The sequence below is a fragment of the Oryctolagus cuniculus genome, chromosome 4, assembly GCF_964237555.1.
Source record: "Oryctolagus cuniculus chromosome 4, mOryCun1.1, whole genome shotgun sequence".
Classification (NCBI taxonomy): Eukaryota; Metazoa; Chordata; class Mammalia; order Lagomorpha; family Leporidae; genus Oryctolagus; species Oryctolagus cuniculus.
This window is the reverse complement of record NC_091435.1, coordinates 3,488,363-3,505,214: the sequence shown is the minus strand read 5'-3', so window position 1 is coordinate 3,505,214 and position 16,852 is coordinate 3,488,363. Positions and strand designations below refer to the sequence as shown.

General features: G+C 63.5%; 1 protein-coding gene across 3 annotated transcripts in view; it reads right to left on the bottom strand.

The window, feature by feature from the left end:
- Positions 1 to 15,475, bottom strand: part of C2CD2 (C2 calcium dependent domain containing 2) — a 51,899-nt gene extending 36,424 nt beyond the window's left edge. The window contains exons 1-2 of one of the 3 annotated variants that reach the window (XM_070073135.1): positions 15,060 to 15,475; positions 3,265 to 3,369 (exon numbers count right to left, since the gene is read on the bottom strand). In XM_070073135.1, coding sequence (XP_069929236.1) covers positions 3,265 to 3,369; positions 15,060 to 15,332 — 378 coding nt within the window. In that variant the 5' untranslated portion in view covers positions 15,333 to 15,475. Of the gene's footprint in view, positions 1 to 3,033; positions 3,190 to 3,264; positions 3,370 to 13,825; positions 13,871 to 15,059 lie in introns of those variants that run through there. The other 2 variants (XM_070073136.1, XM_070073137.1) reach the window with 2 other exon arrangements.
- Positions 15,476 to 16,852: the final 1,377 nt, after the last annotated feature.

Genomic DNA, 16,852 nt, shown 5'->3' with positions numbered 1-16,852 from the left:
CTGCTCTCTGGCGCCTGGTGACCTTACCTCACTCACAAGGCGCATCCTGGCGGCAGCAGGGTCAGGGCCCCGTGCCTTGGGAAGGCTGAATGGTACTCCATCGTGGGCGTGGCCCGCGCTTTGCCCAGCCCCCGGCGCCGGACGCTGAGGCTGCTTCTATCCGTCAGCCACCGGGAGACCACAGCTGCGAGGCCGAGAGTGCACTGACGCTGCGCCCTTCTTAGCTTTCCCCGCGCACACGGTCCCCCAGCTCGTCGGGAAGAGTATCCTCTCACTCCCACCTCTGGGGCTGCTTCCCGGGCAGCGTGAAGACGCCTGCGTGCAGGCGAGTGCTCTGTCCACGCCTCTGCTGCCCTCTCCCCGCCAGGCCGGCCCTGCACCCTGCTCTTGGCAGAGAGCACCAGAGAGGCTGCCGGCCACGGAGCGCTCAGCCACCGTCTGCACCAACACAGCGGCCGCTCACGGCCCTGGGCAGCTCAGGCCTGCAGCCCCCAGCCACGGCACAGGCACTGGGCCGTCTGCCGCCAGGCTCACACGGTGCTGGACTCAGCATGCTGGGCATCCTCCGGCAGCCCCCACCTGCCAACGGCAGACAGCGGTGTGACCCCAGGATTGGACAATCAGAACTCTCCGCCCCCCCCGGCGCTGGGCCCGAGACAGCTGACGTGGCTCTTTGGGGGCCAGTGCTGGAAACGGCAGCCAAGCCGAGGCAAGCACACCTGGGGCCCAGCAGCAAGTCCACGTGCACAGCAAACACACACGCTCCCAGCCGCGTCGCTGCAACCTGAGGAGGCCACCCCGCGTGAGCAGGTGCAGCAGGAGCTGGGCTGCGCCCCGGGCCCGAGCTGCAGTGAGAACAAACGCATTGCGTGAGGGCTCACGATCCCATGTCCGGCAAACACAGAGCTGCTCGCGTAACCGCACAGGCAGAGCGACCAGCACATCCGTGCAGAGGAGCCGAGGGCGGGGCCCGGCAGAGCTCTCCTCCACCTGGAGCCACACTCCTGTCCCTTCCCCCACAGTAAAGTGCAGGTGGACCTGTGAGCATTAGGCAGAATCTTTAAAACACACACGGGGCCGGCGCTGTGGCGTAGCGGGTAAAGCAGCCGCCAGCAGTGCCGACATCCTATATGGGTGCCAGTTTGAGTCCTGGCTGTTCCTCTTCCTATCCAGCTCTCTGCTGTGGACTGGGAAAGCAGTGGAGGAAGGCCCAAGTCCTTGGGCCCCTGCACCCACTGGGAGACCCAGAAAAAGCTCCTGGCTCCTGGCTTCAGATCGCCCCAGCTCCAGCCACTGTGGCCATCTGGGGAGAGAACCAGCAGATGGAAGACCTCTCTCTCTGCCTCTGCCTCTCTGTAACTCTGCCTTCCAAAAGAAAGAGAAGGGAGAGAGGGAGGGAGGGAGGAAGAAGAAAGACACAGTGTTTGTGCGCATGTGTGGGAACTGGACGTGGGCGCGCGTGGACAGGGCGCGCGTGGACAGGAAGCTCTGGTCACGCCCTGCACACAAGCTCAGTGCGTCTCTGGCTGCACAGAGCCGGGGCTCGGAGGGCAGCCGTGGCCGTGGCCGCCGGCACCGCTCTGCCCTTGGAGCAGCTCTTCGCACGTGTCGACTGTCACCAGCCAATAAGCCACGTTGAAATGATTTATTCTCATTTGATTGGAATGCAGAGACAGAGGGGGGAGGGCAGACAGAGGCCGTCCGGCCGTCAGTTCACTCCCAGATGCTGCCACGGCCAGGGTTAGGACAGTCTGCTGTCAGGAGCCCAGAACTCAGCTCAGCCTCCCCGGACTTGGCCATCACCTGCCCGCCTCCGGGCTGCAGGGCAGGAAGCAGAGGAGCCAGGACTCGCCCAGGCCCTGCACGTGGGATGGGCGTCCCAAGAGGAGACGTCGGCTGCTGCGCCAGACGCCCACCCAAAATGAGCCATTTTTAAAAAAGATTTTATTTATTTATTTGAGAAGCAGAGTTACAGACAGTGAGAGGGAGAGACAGAGAGAGGTCTTCCTTCTGCTGGTTCACTCCCCAGATATCTGGCTGTAATGGCCGGAGCTGAGCCGACCCGAAGCCAGGAACCAGGAGCCAGGAGCTTCTTCCAGGTCTCCCACGCAGGGGCAGGGGCCCAAGGACTTGGGCCATCCTCCACTGCTTTCCCAGGCTGTAGCAGAGAGCTGGATTGAAAAAGGAGCAGCCAGGACTCAAACCGGTGCCCATACTGGATGCTGGCGCTGCAGGCGGAGGATTAACCTACTGTGCCGCAGCGCCAGCCCCCAGTTGAAACATTTTTAATCCTGGGTTAAAAATTCAGAGCGGGAGGGTATCAGTAACAGTACAATAAGTGGAGGGTCGGCCTTGTATCAAAGGGGACGTCGTCTCTTAGGGCTTGTGACAGAAACTTCCTTTACGATTTATGGTTTCCAGCCAATCCAAGAAGCAGGTATGGCCCACGAGCTGTTACCCACAGGAAGCTAAGCCGCTCAGCGGCTGGGCAGCACGGATGTGTTCGTCACGTCACAGAACACGCGTGTCCACGTCAGCTCTGTGAGACACAATTCACGCAGCAGGTAGCTCGCCCCTCTCGGCGGCCCGATTCCCGGGCTGTGGACGCAGCCAGAGGGGTCAGCCACAGCAAGCGTCTCCAGGACAACGCTTTCCCCCTCCCAACAGGAGACCCCGCTCTGCGGCCCGCGCCCTGGCAACGCTGCCATCCCACACCGGAGCGCCGGCTCCACCTCCCTCCCAGCTCCCTGCTCACGCACCCAGGAACGCAGCAGAACGTGGCCTCAGTGCCTGGGCCCCTGCACCCGCGGGGGAGACCCGGATGGAGCGCCAGGCTCCCGGCTTCAGCCTGGCCCAGCCCAGCCATTGCAGCCATTTGGGGAGTGAACCAGCAGATGGAAGATATCTCTGCCCCCACTTTCAAACAAATAAATAAATGCTTATGGAATAAATAAACGCTGTACACATGCGGCAGTCCCTCTCCACGTCCTCCCCAGCACTAACACCAATCTGCTTTCTGTCTCACTAACTCACCTTGTCTGGATTTTCTGTATCAGCGGAGCCACCTGCTAGGGGGCGTGGTGCCCCAGGCGCCGCCCCGCCAGCCTGCATCAGGACCGCACTCCAGGTGGAGCCTCCGTCGGTTCACCCCTCATCGGCCCACGGCTGGGCCCCCTCCCCAGGGGGGTCCTGTGGGGTCAGTAATTTTAGCGCAAGCCCCTCCCTTGCCCATCTTCCCTCCTGCGAGAGCCGAGCCCCACTCACCTTCTCCTGGGCCGACCTGAGCTCGCTGGAGACGTCTTGCACGGCCAGTGCCAGGGGCGGCGGCGGCTCCTGCAGCTCCTGCTCGAAGCACAGCAGCAAGGGGCCCTGGAAGAGAGGAGGGGGCAAGTGAGCGGCAGGTGCACAGAGGGAGGGGGGAAGGTGCACGGAGAGAGGAGGGGGCAAGTGGCAGGTGCACGGAGAGAGGAGGGGGCAGGTGCTCGGAGAGAGGAGGGGGCAGGTGAGCGGCAGGTGCACAGAGGGAGGGGGGAAGGTGCACGGAGAGAGGAGGGGGCAAGTGGCAGGTGCACGGAGAGAGGAGGGGGCAGGTGCATGGAGAGAGGAGGGGGCAGGTGCACGGAGAGAGGAGGGGGCAGGTGCATGGAGAGAGGAGGGGGCAGGTGCATGGAGAGAGGAGGGGGTGAGCGGCAGGTACACGGAGAGAGGAGGGGGCGAGCGGCAGGTGCTCGGAGAGAGGAGGGGGCAGGTGCTCGGAGAGAGGAGGGGGCAGGTGCATGGAGAGAGGAGGGGGCAGGTGCATGGAGAGAGGAGGGGGTGAGCGGCAGGTGCACGGAGAGAGGAGGGGGCAGGTGCACGGAGAGAGGAGGGGGCAGGTGCTCGGAGAGAGGAGGGGGCAGGTGCTCGGAGAGAGGAGGGGGCAGGTGCTCGGAGAGAGGAGGGGGTGAGCGGCAGGTGCATGGAGAGAGGAGGGGCAGGTGCAGCATGGAGAGAGGAGGGGGTGAGCGGCAGGTACACGGAGAGAGGAGGGGGCGAGTGGCAGGTGCACAGAGAGAGGAGGGGGTGAGCGGCAGGTGCACGGGAGAGGAGGGGGTGAGCGGCAGGTGTACGGAAGAGATGAGGGGGCAGGTGAGCAGCAGGTGCACGGAGAGGGGGGCAGGTGCTCAGAGAGAGGAGGGGCGAGCAGCAGGTGCACGGGAGGGGCTGCTCCAAAAGCCCACGAGCTCAAAAACGCAGTGAGGCATTCGCTGCTGTTGTTAACTCTGTGACAAACATCAGGGGTCCACCCGTCCGTGACCCCACCCAGAGGGCATTTGCTTAGGGGAGGGGATAGGCAAAGACAAAAACACAGGAAAATCCAAAGATGACGCAGAACTGCTGGCAACACCGTTCCGGGCCCCAGGCTGACGGCTCCCTGAGCGCTGGGACCAGCCAGCAGCAGACCAGGCCTGCTTCCCCCTCCCCCCGTCCAATCCAAGCCCCCTGCTCATGCTGGAATCACCTCCCCTGGCTGCCCCGGCTCCCACCGTCCTGTCCCGGTACCTGAGCTGTGGGTGGGCGGAGACCCCCAGAGCCCAGCCTGCCCCTGGAACCTGAGGGGACAGACAAGGCCCCAGGCCTGAAATGAGCCTCGCCAGGGCAGTGCCCGGAGAGGGGTTCCTGTAGCCACTGCCCCACAGCCCTCTGGGGCAGCCCGGCTCCTGCCCTTGGCCTAATGTCCTACAGGTCGGCTCTGCCCTCAGCCTTCCTGCAACCGAAACTGTCCAAGTAAGAGGTGTGATTGCATTAATGTGACATCGGGGACAGGTCAGGCAGCCAGGGCTCGTTCTGAAAAAGAGCTCTCACGGGCCGGCACTGTGGTGTAGCGGGTTAACGCCTTGGCCTGAGGCGCCAGCATCCCATGTGGGCGCAGGTTCTAGTCCCAGCTGCTCCACTTCCCATCCGGCTCCCTGCTATGGCCTGGGAAAGCAGTGGAGGATGGCCCAAGTCCTTGGGCCCCTGCACCCGCATGGGAGACCCAGAAGAAGCTCCCGGCTCCTGACTTCAGATTGGCACAGCTCCAGTCATTGCTGCCATTTTGGGAGTGAACCAGCGGATGGAAGACCTCTCTCTTTCTCCGTCTCTACCTTTCTCTGTAGCTTTCAAATAAATAAAATAAATCCTTTCTTAAGAAAAGAAAAAGAGCTCTCCCTAGAGGTCCAATACCTGTGTCCCTAAACTGACCTCTCCCGACACGCGTGGCGCACACTGGGTATTCTCGTGTGCCCTGAGCGCATGGGCAGCCGGCATGCACAGAGCCCCAGCTCCCACCAGGTCTTTTCCACTGCAGACACCCCTCGGTGGTGAGCGCCAGCTCCGGCCACGGCCAAGGGTGGGAGAATGGCCTCTGGGAAATGGGGCCAAAGGGGTTCCCCCGCCACTCACAGGGAGACTTGGACGGAGCTCCTGGCTCCTGGCTTCAGCCTGGCCCAGCCCGGGCTGTTGCGGGCATTTGTGGGCCGACCAGTGGATGGAGGATGTCCCATTTCTCTCTGCTTTTCAAATAAATAATAAACATATTTTTTAAAAACCTATTCTGGCAAGCACAGGGCAAATAAGCAAACAGGGGAGTGACACTGTAGTGATTTCTTAAGAATTCCCAGTGATCAAGATAAAGGCAGTTTAATTCGCGGGCTTGTAGCCGCACCCTGGACTAGCAACGTCCACGTCACCCCAGGAATGTGGCCAGGGGGATGAAATCTCCCTCCCAGGATGACTTCAGTCTCCGGCAGCTCCTGGCTCGCGGGGGATCCGTCCGCCTGGGCCGCACGAAGAGGCGGGAGCTGAGGCTGCCGTGTGAGCCAGGCCGCCCGGCCGACAGCGAGCGCCAGGCGGGGAGGCCCCGGCTGCAGGGCCCGGGCACGCGTGCCTGTCCACAGCAGCCTCCAGCAAGACCACGTGCAGGCCCAGGCCTCTGCACTGTCACCGGCTCCCTGTGGGACCTGCTGAGTGACAGCCTTGAGATCTTGCTGGGAACTGTGATGTCCCTGGGTCGCCTTGCAAAGGAAATCCATTGCTAATTAAAAGTGCTAAGTGAGGGGGCCGGCGCTGTGGCAGAGCGGGTTAAGCTGCCACCTGCAGTGCTGGGATCCCATGTGGGCGATGGTTCAAGTCCCGGCTGCTCCACTTCTGATCCAGCTCTCTGCTGTGGCCTGGGAAAGCAGTAGAGGATGGCCCAAGTCCTTGGGCTCCTGCACCCACGTGGCAGACCTGCAAGAAGCTCCTGGCTTTGGCCTGGCCAAGCCCTGGCCCTGGCAGCCATCTGAGGAGTGAACCAGTAAGTGGAAGACCTCTCTGCCTCTCTGTGTCTCACTCTCTCTCTGGCATTTGAATAAACAAACAAATCCTTAGAAAAAAGAGGGCGTTAAGTGAGAACAAGGACGGAGAGACTGGCCCTCCCTCTCCCTGATGCAGAACCCGTGAGTTCCAGGAACAGCGCCACAGACTGGCGACCTCAGCGTCTCTGCCACTCAGCCGTGCCCAGACAGCCCCAGTGCAGACCCTGCTGGACGTCCACCCAGGAAAGGAGGCGCGAGAACTCCCAGGAGCCTGAGAGGGGGCGGCCAGCCCACCCGACAGAGGGCACAGCAGAGCTGCCCACGTCTGCCTCCGTGGCTCCGGGCTAGGGGCCGAAAATGGACCGGGGATGGGGCAGGACAGGAAGTCCAGAACTGACTCGGGTGCAAGTGGGAACTCGGGACGGCCACCCGAGGGGTCTGCAGGTGACGGGATCCAGGAGGCCCCGCGGGTACCGAACCCGGCAGATGCTCCGTCCCCGGGCACAGAAGCTCTGGCGTCCACACGATGCTTCGGCCATCTCTAGGTTACTACCAGAGCCTGGCCCACGGTAGCCGCGCGGTCAGGGCTTGTTACACTGCACTGCCTGGGGAAGAATGACAGGGCAGAACTGTGGGCTCCGGAGGGCATAGCTCCCCTCCCCCGGCCCAGACAGGGCCAATCTGCAGCTGCAGGTCCCCTGGCAAAGGAGGCAGCCCAGGCTAAAGATGAACGGAAACAAAGTAGCAGAGGGCGCGGCTGAGAGGAACCCACTAACCAACAGGCCTCCTGCCCGCCCGCAGGTGACAACGCAGACCCAGAAGAGGCTGGGAAGGCAGCTGGGACCCAGGACGCTTTGGGATTCCAGGGGATGTGTTCCTGGGGGCAGGAGTTAGCGACGCAGAGACCGCTGAAGTGCGCACTAGAATTGAAGAACTAGATGATCGTGCGGAGTGCGTGACGGCTGCCCTGCTCTCGGAGGAGGAGGTCAGAATGAAGGCACAGAAGGCCCTTTCCCTCTCTGCGCACCGCCCCGGTGGCTGGAAGGAACGGGCACCTTGGGCCGGCGCTGGGGCAGAGTGGACTAAGCCGCAGCCTGCAGGGCCACATCCCATATGGGCGCTGGTTCAAGTCCTGGATGCTCCACTTCCCATCCAGCTCTCTGCTGTGGCCTGGGAAAGCAGTGCAAGATGCCCAAGTCCTTGGGGCCCTGCACCCATGTGGGAGACCCAGAAGAAGCTCCTGGCTCCTGGCTTCAGATCAGCCCAGCTCTGACCATTATGGCCATCTGGGGAGTGAACCAGCGCATGGAAGCCCTCTCTCTCTCTCTCTCTCTCTCTCTCTCTAACTCTCTAACTCTGCCTCTCATATAAATAAGTACAATCTTAAATAAGAAAAAACAAGCACCTCATGCCAGCAGCAGCAAGGGGGCCGTGGAGGAAGCGGCCGGCCCATTTCCTGAGGAAGACTGGTGAGGAAAGGGGGCAGCTGCCGCGTTCAGCACAGGAAACACGGAAAACCCCAAGAAGTGAGGATCCGGGAAGCAGAGCGCACCTGCCGGCCCAAGGGCTGTGTGTGAAGTGGGTCGTGCTGCTCGGCAGAACGAGGAGGTTACATTCAGGAAATTCAGGCTAATGACTGAGGACGTCACGACAAATGCCGCCTGGCTCACCTCACTGCCGGGGTCTCCTACATGACAAAAGGTGTGACACACAGGAGCTGCAGACAGACAGAGACAGACAGAGACAGAGAGAGAGATAGAGAGAGAGGTGCACACACAGTGCTGTGGACAGAGAGAGACAGAGACAGAGAGGCACACACAGTGCTGTAGCCAGAGAGAGGTGCACACACAGTGCTGTAGACAAAGAGAGAGAGGTGCACACATAGTGCTGTGGACAGAGAGAGAGAGGTGCACACACAGGTCCAGCATGCACACCTGTGTCCAGCTCTGTGGGTCCTTATCCACACCTGTGTCCAGCTCTGTGGGTCCTTATCCACACCTGTGTCCAGCTCTGTGGGTCCTTATCCACACCTGTGTCCAGCTCTGTGGGTCCTTATCCACACCTGTGTCCCAGCTCTGTGGGTCCTTATCCACACCTGTGTCCAGCTCTGTGGGTCCTTATCCACACCTGTGTCCAGCTCTGTGGGTCCTTATCCACACCTGTGTCCAGCTCTGTGGGTCCTTATCCACACCTGTGTCCCAGCTCTGTGGGTCCTTATCCACACCTGTGTCCAGCTCTGTGGGTCCTGCATGCACACCTGTGTCCCAGTTCTGTGGGTCCTGAATGCACACCTGTGTCCCAGCTCTGTGGGTCGTTCTCCACACCTGTGTCCAGCTCTGTGGGTCCTTATCCACACCTGTGTCCCAGCTCTGTAGGTCCTTATCCACACCTGTGTCCAGCTCTGTGGGTCCTGCATCCACACCTGTGTCCAGCTCTGTGGGTCCCGCATCCACACCTGTGTCCAGCTCTGTGGGTCCTGCATGCACACTGTGTCCAGCTCTGTGGGTCCTTCTCCACACCTGTGTCCCAGCTCTGTAGGTCCTTATCCACACCTGTGTCCAGCTCTGTGGGTGCTGCATGCACACCTGTGTCCCAGCTCTGTGGGTCCTGCATGCACACCTGTGTCCAGCTCTGTGGGTCCTTATCCACACCTGTGTCCAGCTCTGTGGGTCCTTATCCACACCTGTGTCCAGCTCTGTGGGTCCTGCATCCACACCTGTGTCCAGCTCTGTGGGTCCTGCCTGCACACCTGTGTCCAGCTCTGTGGGTCCTTATCCACACCTGTGTCCAGCTCTGTGGGTCCTGCATCCACACCTGTGTCCAGCTCTGTGGGTCCTTCTCCACACCTGTGTCCAGCTCTGTGGGTCCTGCATCCACACCTGTGTCCCAGCTCTGTGGGTCCTTATCCACACCTGTGTCCAGCTCTGTGGGTCCTGCATCCACACCTGTGTCCAGCTCTGTGGGTCCTGCATCCACACCTGTGTCCAGCTCTGTGGGTCCTTATCCACACCTGTGTCCAGCTCTGTGGGTCCTGCCTCCACACCTGTGTCCAGCTCTGTGGGTCCTGCATCCACACCTGTGTCCAGCTCTGTGGGTCCTGCCTGCACACCTGTGTCCAGCTCTGTGGGTCCTTATCCACACCTGTGTCCAGCTCTGTGGGTCCTTCTCCACACCTGTGTCCAGCTCTGTGGGTCCTGCATCCACACCTGTGTCCCAGCTCTGTGGGTCCTTATCCACACCTGTGTCCAGCTCTGTGGGTCCTGCATCCACACCTGTGTCCAGCTCTGTGGGTCCTGCATCCACACCTGTGTCCAGCTCTGTGGGTCCTGCATGCACACCTGTGTCCAGCTCTGTGGGTCCTTATCCACACCTGTGTCCCAGCTCTGTGGGTCCTGAATGCACACCTGTGTCCCAGCTCTGTGGGTCCTGCATGCACACCTGTGTCCAGCTCTGTGGGTCCTGCATCCACACCTGTGTCCAGCTCTGTGGGTCCTTATCCACACCTGTGTCCCAGCTCTGTGGGTCCTGAATGCACACCTGTGTCCCAGCTCTGTGGGTCCTGCATGCACACCTGTGTCCAGCTCTGTGGGTCCTTATCCACACCTGTGTCCAGCTCTGTGGGTCCTGCATGCACACCTGTGTCCCAGCTCTGTGGGTCCTTCTCCACACCTGTGTCCCAGCTCTGTAGGTCCTTTTCCACACCTGTGTCCAGCTCTGCGCACCTCCTGGACCTGGAATCCCCGAGCCCCACGCAGCGCGGAGCACACAGTGCCCTAACCATGGTAAACACTTCCAGCCAAAGCCAACCGGGCTGCTTCCTGGGGCGGGGGCTGAATCCAGGCCCAGAGGAGGGGAAACAGAACCGTGGAGCGCGGAGGTGGGTGGTGGGGGCAGCGTGGGCTGGCGGAGGCTCGCAGGGGCTGCTCGTGGAGGGGCTGTGGACAGCACACGGAGGACAGGAAGCGCGGAGGAACCGGACGGAGCACAGCAGACGCTCGCTCGGCGTCCCTCGTGGGCGAGAGGCCGCTGTTGCAGACTCCGTGGGCACCGAGGGGCAGTGGGATTAGTGGGGGGCCCAGAGAAGCTCCCCGGAGATTTGTTAACCACGGTGGGGGGGGGACACAAGCGGAGACAGCAGGGGCCTGTGGCTCCGGCATCCCATATTCAAGCACTGACTGGAGTCCCGGCTGCTCCGCTCCCAATCCTGCTCCCCGCTAATGCGCCTGGAGAGGCAGCGGAAGATGCCCGAGTGCTTGGGCCCTGCACCCACGTGGGGGACCTGGAAGAAGCTCCTGGCTCCTGGCTTTGGCCTGGGCGTTGCAGCCATCTGGGGAGCGAACCAGTGGATGAAGACCTCTCCCTCTGTGTAACCGACTCAGAATAAATGAATAAGTCTAATAAACAGTTACAGCAGAAAGCTCCCTCTACAAAGCGGCTCCCTTCGTCAGCTCACACACAGAGGGGCGGCTCGCCCAGCACCCCCGGGCCCAGCCAGTGCACCAGCAGGCCGGCTGCAGACCCGCCTCTCCCTCGCTGGCACGCGATGGTGAGTTGCTCTGGCTGGATGCGTGCCGACGTCCCCGCTGCTCGGCCTTGCCCCTGAATTCCTGCCTTGTTGGGCAGCAAGAGTGCAAAGAGCGGCCCGAGCTGGCGCCGGTCCTGGGCCCGATCTGCAGAGTCACCAGGGAGGCTCCCGAACGGGGATCCTTCACAGGCAAGAAACAAAGCACACCCACGCTGGTCTCGCCGGGGCTGGCCGGCTCCCCGGCCGCACGGCCTGTGCACGGCCGCTGTCTGTCCTCTCCACAGGGCCGGCCATTCAGCCCCCCAGCAACCAGGGCTGCTCCAAGCTGGCGAGCTGCTGGGCACAGGGTCCAGTGTGCTAGGACAGACCTGGACGCCGCCCCGGCTCACAGGCTGCCAGGGTGGGGGTGGGGTAGCGTCCACGCCGAATGGCAGGATCAGGGACCTCCGGGCTGAGACCCGATGGGGGGAGCGTTTAGCCCGGCAGTCAAGACGCCCCGTGCCACACCACAGCACCCGGGCTCCACGCCCAGCTCCTGCTCCCCCAAATGCAGAGCTGCGAGGCAGTGGCGTTGGCTCAAGAGGTCGGGCTCCTGACTTCCACGTGGAAGACCCGTATCCGGTCCCTGGCCCTCAGCGGCAGCCCTGACCCAGCCCGGGCCATTGCAGGCATCTGGGAGTCTGGGATTCTGCCCACAAGACTGGGGAGGACCCTGGAGGCCGAGATCACCCTGTCTACTCGGGAATTCGCAGACACGCGCGCTCCAGTCCGAGCTCGGCACAACACGCTCCAAGCTCACACGGCCGCTCTTTCCAGCGAGGCCCAGGGGTCCAACAGTCTCGGTCATCTGTACTCGGAACATCGGCCAGAAGATTCCCGGGCAGAACTAGAAGCCGACGGGCTTGGGGACGCCCCCATCCAGGGTCCCAGGCAGCTGGTGGCAGAGGGCCCTGCCTGACACGATGCAGCTCCGGGCCCAGGACCATGTGGCCGCCAGCCTAGGGGCGTCCAGAGCCAGTGACGCCGCGGCAACAGCCATCCCCACACCTGCGGGTGGGTGGTGGGTGCGGACCATCCCTGGCGTGACCGGTTATTATCACCAAGTGCTTTGCAAATGTTTGCTGGCTGGCTGGTGCCCGGGCGTGAGCAGCTGGAGCCGCCACCCAGCCAGTGCTGGGAGCCTCTGTTCTCCGAGACCCGAGTGCCATCAGACCAACAGGAATCAGGCAACACCAGAGGCGCAAGCGCCAAAGCTCAAGCCACCACTTGGGGGCGCTGTCGGGTGAAGGGGCTCTGAAGGAAGGCAGGGGGTGTGACAGGTGTGTGTCTGGTGGCTTCTCACTGGCCATTCTCAACCCAGGAGAAGGGCCCTGGCACAGACAGCCTGCCCTGCCGCTGTCATTGTCGTCACAGAGCCCAGGGGACGCCGCACAGGAGCCCACTGCTGGCTGATCCCGTGAACAACCCGACCCCAGCAGGGCTTGAGACACGCAGGCCTCAATGTCAAATTCACGTCTGGAGGCCGGTGTTGTGGCGCCGTGGGTAAGGCCACTGCCTGCAACACTGCCATCCCACATGGGCGTCGATTCGTGTCCCGACTGCTCCACTTCCCATCCAGCTCCCTGCTAAAGCGCCTGGGAAAGCAGTGGAAGATGCCCACGTGCTTGGGCCCCTGCACCCACCTGGGGGGCCCAGACGGAGTTTTGGGCTCCTGGCGTCAGCCTGGCCCAGCCCTGGCTGTTGCAGCCGTTTGGGGAGTGAACCAGCAAATGAAAGACCTCTCTCTCTCTCTCTCTCTCTGTAACTCTTTCAAATACATAAGTAAATCTTTTTTTTTTTTTTTTAATTGCTTCTGCAGAGGTGTGTGGCTGCAGCCAGGGATGGACCAGGCAGAGGTCGGCCTGGGCTCAGCTGGCCGCGGCAAGTCCTCCAGCCCCTGGGCTTTGGGCTCCCCCCTGGAGAAGGAAGGGGCGGCCAGAGAGTTCAGGTCTCTCTCCACCTTAAAACCAGAGAGTTCAGGGTCTCTCTCCACCTTAAACAGACAAAACGGGGCTAGCAAGGGGGTGGGGGGGTAGAAAGCACTGCTTTTCATGGAAGATGCCGGAGACAGACAACGGTGTCACCAGTGTCGCCCCACTCCCCCTGCCTGGGACAGAGTGATGTCTGGACAGGGTGGGGGCAGGGGCCACCAAGCCGGGCTCTGCAGGCTGAGAGCCGGCTGGGAGCCATCGGCCCTAATCCGGGATTAGTGGGCCTGGAGGTGGGGGAGGGCAGAGAGGACATCCTGCAGGGTGGCTGCCGGGCCACCCACAACACACACACACACACACACCTGCTCGCCCACACGGGCGCTGCCCTCGCGGCCCCCGGGATGGCCCAGACGCTGGGAGGGATGCAGGGAGTCGCAGGCAGCTGGGCCACCCAGATCCCATCTGCCCACACAGCCCTGCCCTGCGATTCTAAGCGAGCACCATTGCCAGGCTGCGTGGGGAAGGAGGCGCCAGACCAGCAAGTGACCCCTCAGGTCCGGCCCACCGTGGACACCCAGAAACGCCACGCGGAGCTGGCGCCGGGCCCACCGCTGCCTCCTCCAGGCAGGACTCGGAGCAAACTCGAGTCCGAGACTGTGTAGACGGACTACGCAGACAGGACACAGAGACGCAGCCTGGCCCAAGCCGCCCGCCGCCCGCTGGGCACAAGGCCCTCCCCGCGCCCAGCAGCTCCAGCGGCTCCAGCGGCCAGCGTCCCCTCCAGTGCTTTCCTCAGGGCACTAACAAACTGGACCAACCCGAGACAAAGCCAGAGCAGGGACCGCCCCCTTCCCCTCTCTGCCTGCCAGGCACGTGGGAATCGGGGAGCACTATATCCGGGGTACCCCCTTGCTGGGGCCAATCAAGAAACATCAGGCAATGAAGCAGGAAGGGTGAAGTGAGGCCCACCCCAAACACTGGGGAGGTGAAGGCACCCCCCAACACTTGCTCACCTCCCGCAGGGGAGCCGGTGACCAGCCCATGGCACCGCACAGCGGGTTCAGCTCTCAAAGCCAGGCCTGGGACATCAGGTCAGCCAGGGGTCAGCGACGGCAGCCTGGGCCGGGGGGACGACAGGCTACAGGACAGGGCTGGCTGCCCTGACTCGGCTCCAGCCGGCCCCCGTTCAAGGCTCCCGGGCAGTCGTCGGTCAACTGACCTTGCGGGCTTTTCTCTTCCAAAAGGTCAGCTCATGTTTGCAGAGCCGGGAGCCAAGTCTCCTGCACTGTGAGATTTATACTCACTTACACGGCAGGCTGTTTGGTCTCTGCACTCCACAGCCCCGTGTGCCAAGGTCACGGCACCAAGCCCAGGCCTGGCCGCGGGGCAGGGTCTGGAGGGCTGGGGAGCCCAGGCTGCAGCCCTTGCTGCTTCCAGGGTGGACAGCCGGGAGGTGCGGAGCAGGCGCAGGAACGCATACACCTGACCGCAAGGTGCAGCCGGGAGGCCGGGAGCCACTTCCCCAAACACCAGGTCGTAATTCTCCCCTACAGAACGTCTGAAAATAGTACACACCAGGAGCCTGGCATCAAACCACCACTCTCCAAGGTGAAAATAAGCCACAAGTAAGTAAGGAGGAGAAACATCACAGGAGGGTGCAGCCACAGAGCCAAGTACTAGGCCCCCAAGCCTGAGGTCAAGGGGCAGCCAGGGTCATGACCCTGCTCTGCCAGGCACCGGCTGTGTGACCTTGGGTGGGCCACCTCACCTCTCCGGGCCTCAGTTTCTTTGCCGGTGAAATGGACATAACACCCTTGTCTCAGGAATGGCAGGATCCAACGCGCAGACAGGCAGCGCCAGAAGCCCCCATGGCAAAGGCTGGCAAGTGGCCAGCCCCCACCTCACCAAATGGTCACTCTCTCCAGAACCCCAGGAAGGCAGCTTCAGCTGGGATGGGCGCAAACAACTGGGCCACCGGCAGCGCGCTGGGAGCGTCCAACGGGGCCGCAGTCGGGCAGGTACCAGCGGGAGGAGGACTGGGCCCCTCTGGCCAGCACCTCGCGCAGCGACTCTGTCCCCAGGGGCCTGGCGCGCTGTGGTTTGCCAAGGAGAACCCAACCCCCCGTCCTGCCTCCCCGCGCGCCTCCCAGCGTTCCTAACTTTCAAGGATGCTCCGCTCCGGATGGGGCACTGTGGACCAGGAAACCGCAGCCGACCCCGCGCCGGCGCGCGCTCCCGGAAACTCACCGCTTCCCTCCGGGCCGCGTCGTTCAGGGCGGTCACCCAGGCCGCTTGCCACTGGCGTCTCCAGCTGCTCAGTGTCAGGATCCAGGAGAGCAACGCGTCGGGCTGCGGGCGCTGCCGCTCGCCGGGTTCCGCCACCCGCCGTCCGGACGCAGGGCGCGCCCTGGCCAGCGCCCACTGCGCCAGGTACAGCCCCACCGTGACCAGGGCCGCAACGAAAAGCGACACCAGCACCAGCCACTGGACCTCACCGAGCCACGAGCCCGGCAGGGCCATGGTGATGGCGCATCCCCGGCCCGCCTGGCGCCGACTCCCCCAGGCAGCTCCCGAGCCCGGGCGCACGGCCCGCCGGGTGGCGAGCTCAGGACATCCGCTGGCGCCCGCCGGCGCTCCCGGGGGCGTGGAGGGGGCGCGGCGGCGGCGCAGGACTCGGAGGCCGGAGGCCGGGAGGGCAGCAGGGAGGAAGCGCCGGCGGGCGCACGGCGGCCACCGCCCGGGATTGCGCCCCGAGCCCCGCACACCTGGCTCGCGGGGACGCGCGTGCGGACCTGACGGCCGGCGCCCCCGACTCCGGCGTCTGCAAGTTCCCGGGGCCGCGGCCGGGACGCGTTTCCTCCTCCGCGCGCCGCCCCGGGCGTCCCGCCCGCGGCCCAGCAGTGGCCGGAGGAGGCTCGGGCCGCGGGGCGGGGCGCGAGGGGCGGGGCGCGGAGCGAGGCTGGGGGCGGGGCCCGCGGGCAGCCCCGCGCCCCCGCCCCCTTAAAGGCCCCGCGGCCCTTCCCGCCCCGCCCCGCCGCCGCCCCTGGCCAGGCCACGTGCGCGCACTGCACGCCTTCCCTTAGGCCGCCGCGTGGTGACCCGGCTTCTTCCGCGCGCATAGGCCTGGCGTGGGGACGCTCCGGGGGCGCGGCTCTGTGCGCTGAACCAGCGCGATTCCCGCGGCTGATGCAGGGCTGCCCGGCTCGGCTTGTGTGCGCGTGCGGGTCAGTGCGCACGTGTGTGAGCGCGCCCGTGTCGGTGCACACGTGTGTGCGCGCGCCCATGTCAGCACACGCGTGTGTGTGTGTACCTGTGTGCTCACAGGTGTGTGCGTGCTCCTGTGATTGCACACTGCGTGTGTGTGTGTGTGCATTCGATCATGAACCCTGCGGTTTGAGGGAGAGTCCTGGCTGGACCGGGTGTGAGGTCAGCGCTCGGAAAGTCCCTGGAAATCCGGGGTGAGGCAGGAGGGCTTGGGCCGGGCAGATGCCGGGCAGTCAGAAAAATGCCCCTGTTCAGGACCCTTGTCTGTGTGCACGTGCATGTGTGTGGTGTCCTTGCGGCGTGGTTGTGTGTGTGTGAGTGTGTGTTCTGTGTTGTGTGGTGTGGTGGTGTGTATGTGAGCATGGAGGGGGTGCAGCTGTGTCTATTTTGGGCATTTGACCCTGCGGTCGGGTCAGGGAGGCCCGAGAACTTGGCTTTCTCAGCCCTGCAGGTGGGCAGTCGGTCACGTTGTCATCGGAGACTCTGGGCCCTGGAGGAGGAGGAGGGACCCGGGGCAGCTGTGGGTCAGAGCGGGGACCAGCAAGGAGGCCACATCAGATCGGGGCTGGCCAGGAGAGCCGAAGAGCCAGCCCTCGCCCGGCCAGGGGCCCGTCCACTAGTCCAGGGGCCCACGCCTGGGCACTGGCCTCCGCTCGGCTCTCGCCATCTTTGGGCTCCCATCTGTGCCTTCAGCAGAAGCAAAGGAAACGCGTCCCACTTGGGGGAAAGTTTGCTGCTGTTCTGATCTGCAGCCAGACCTGCACGGCTGAATAACG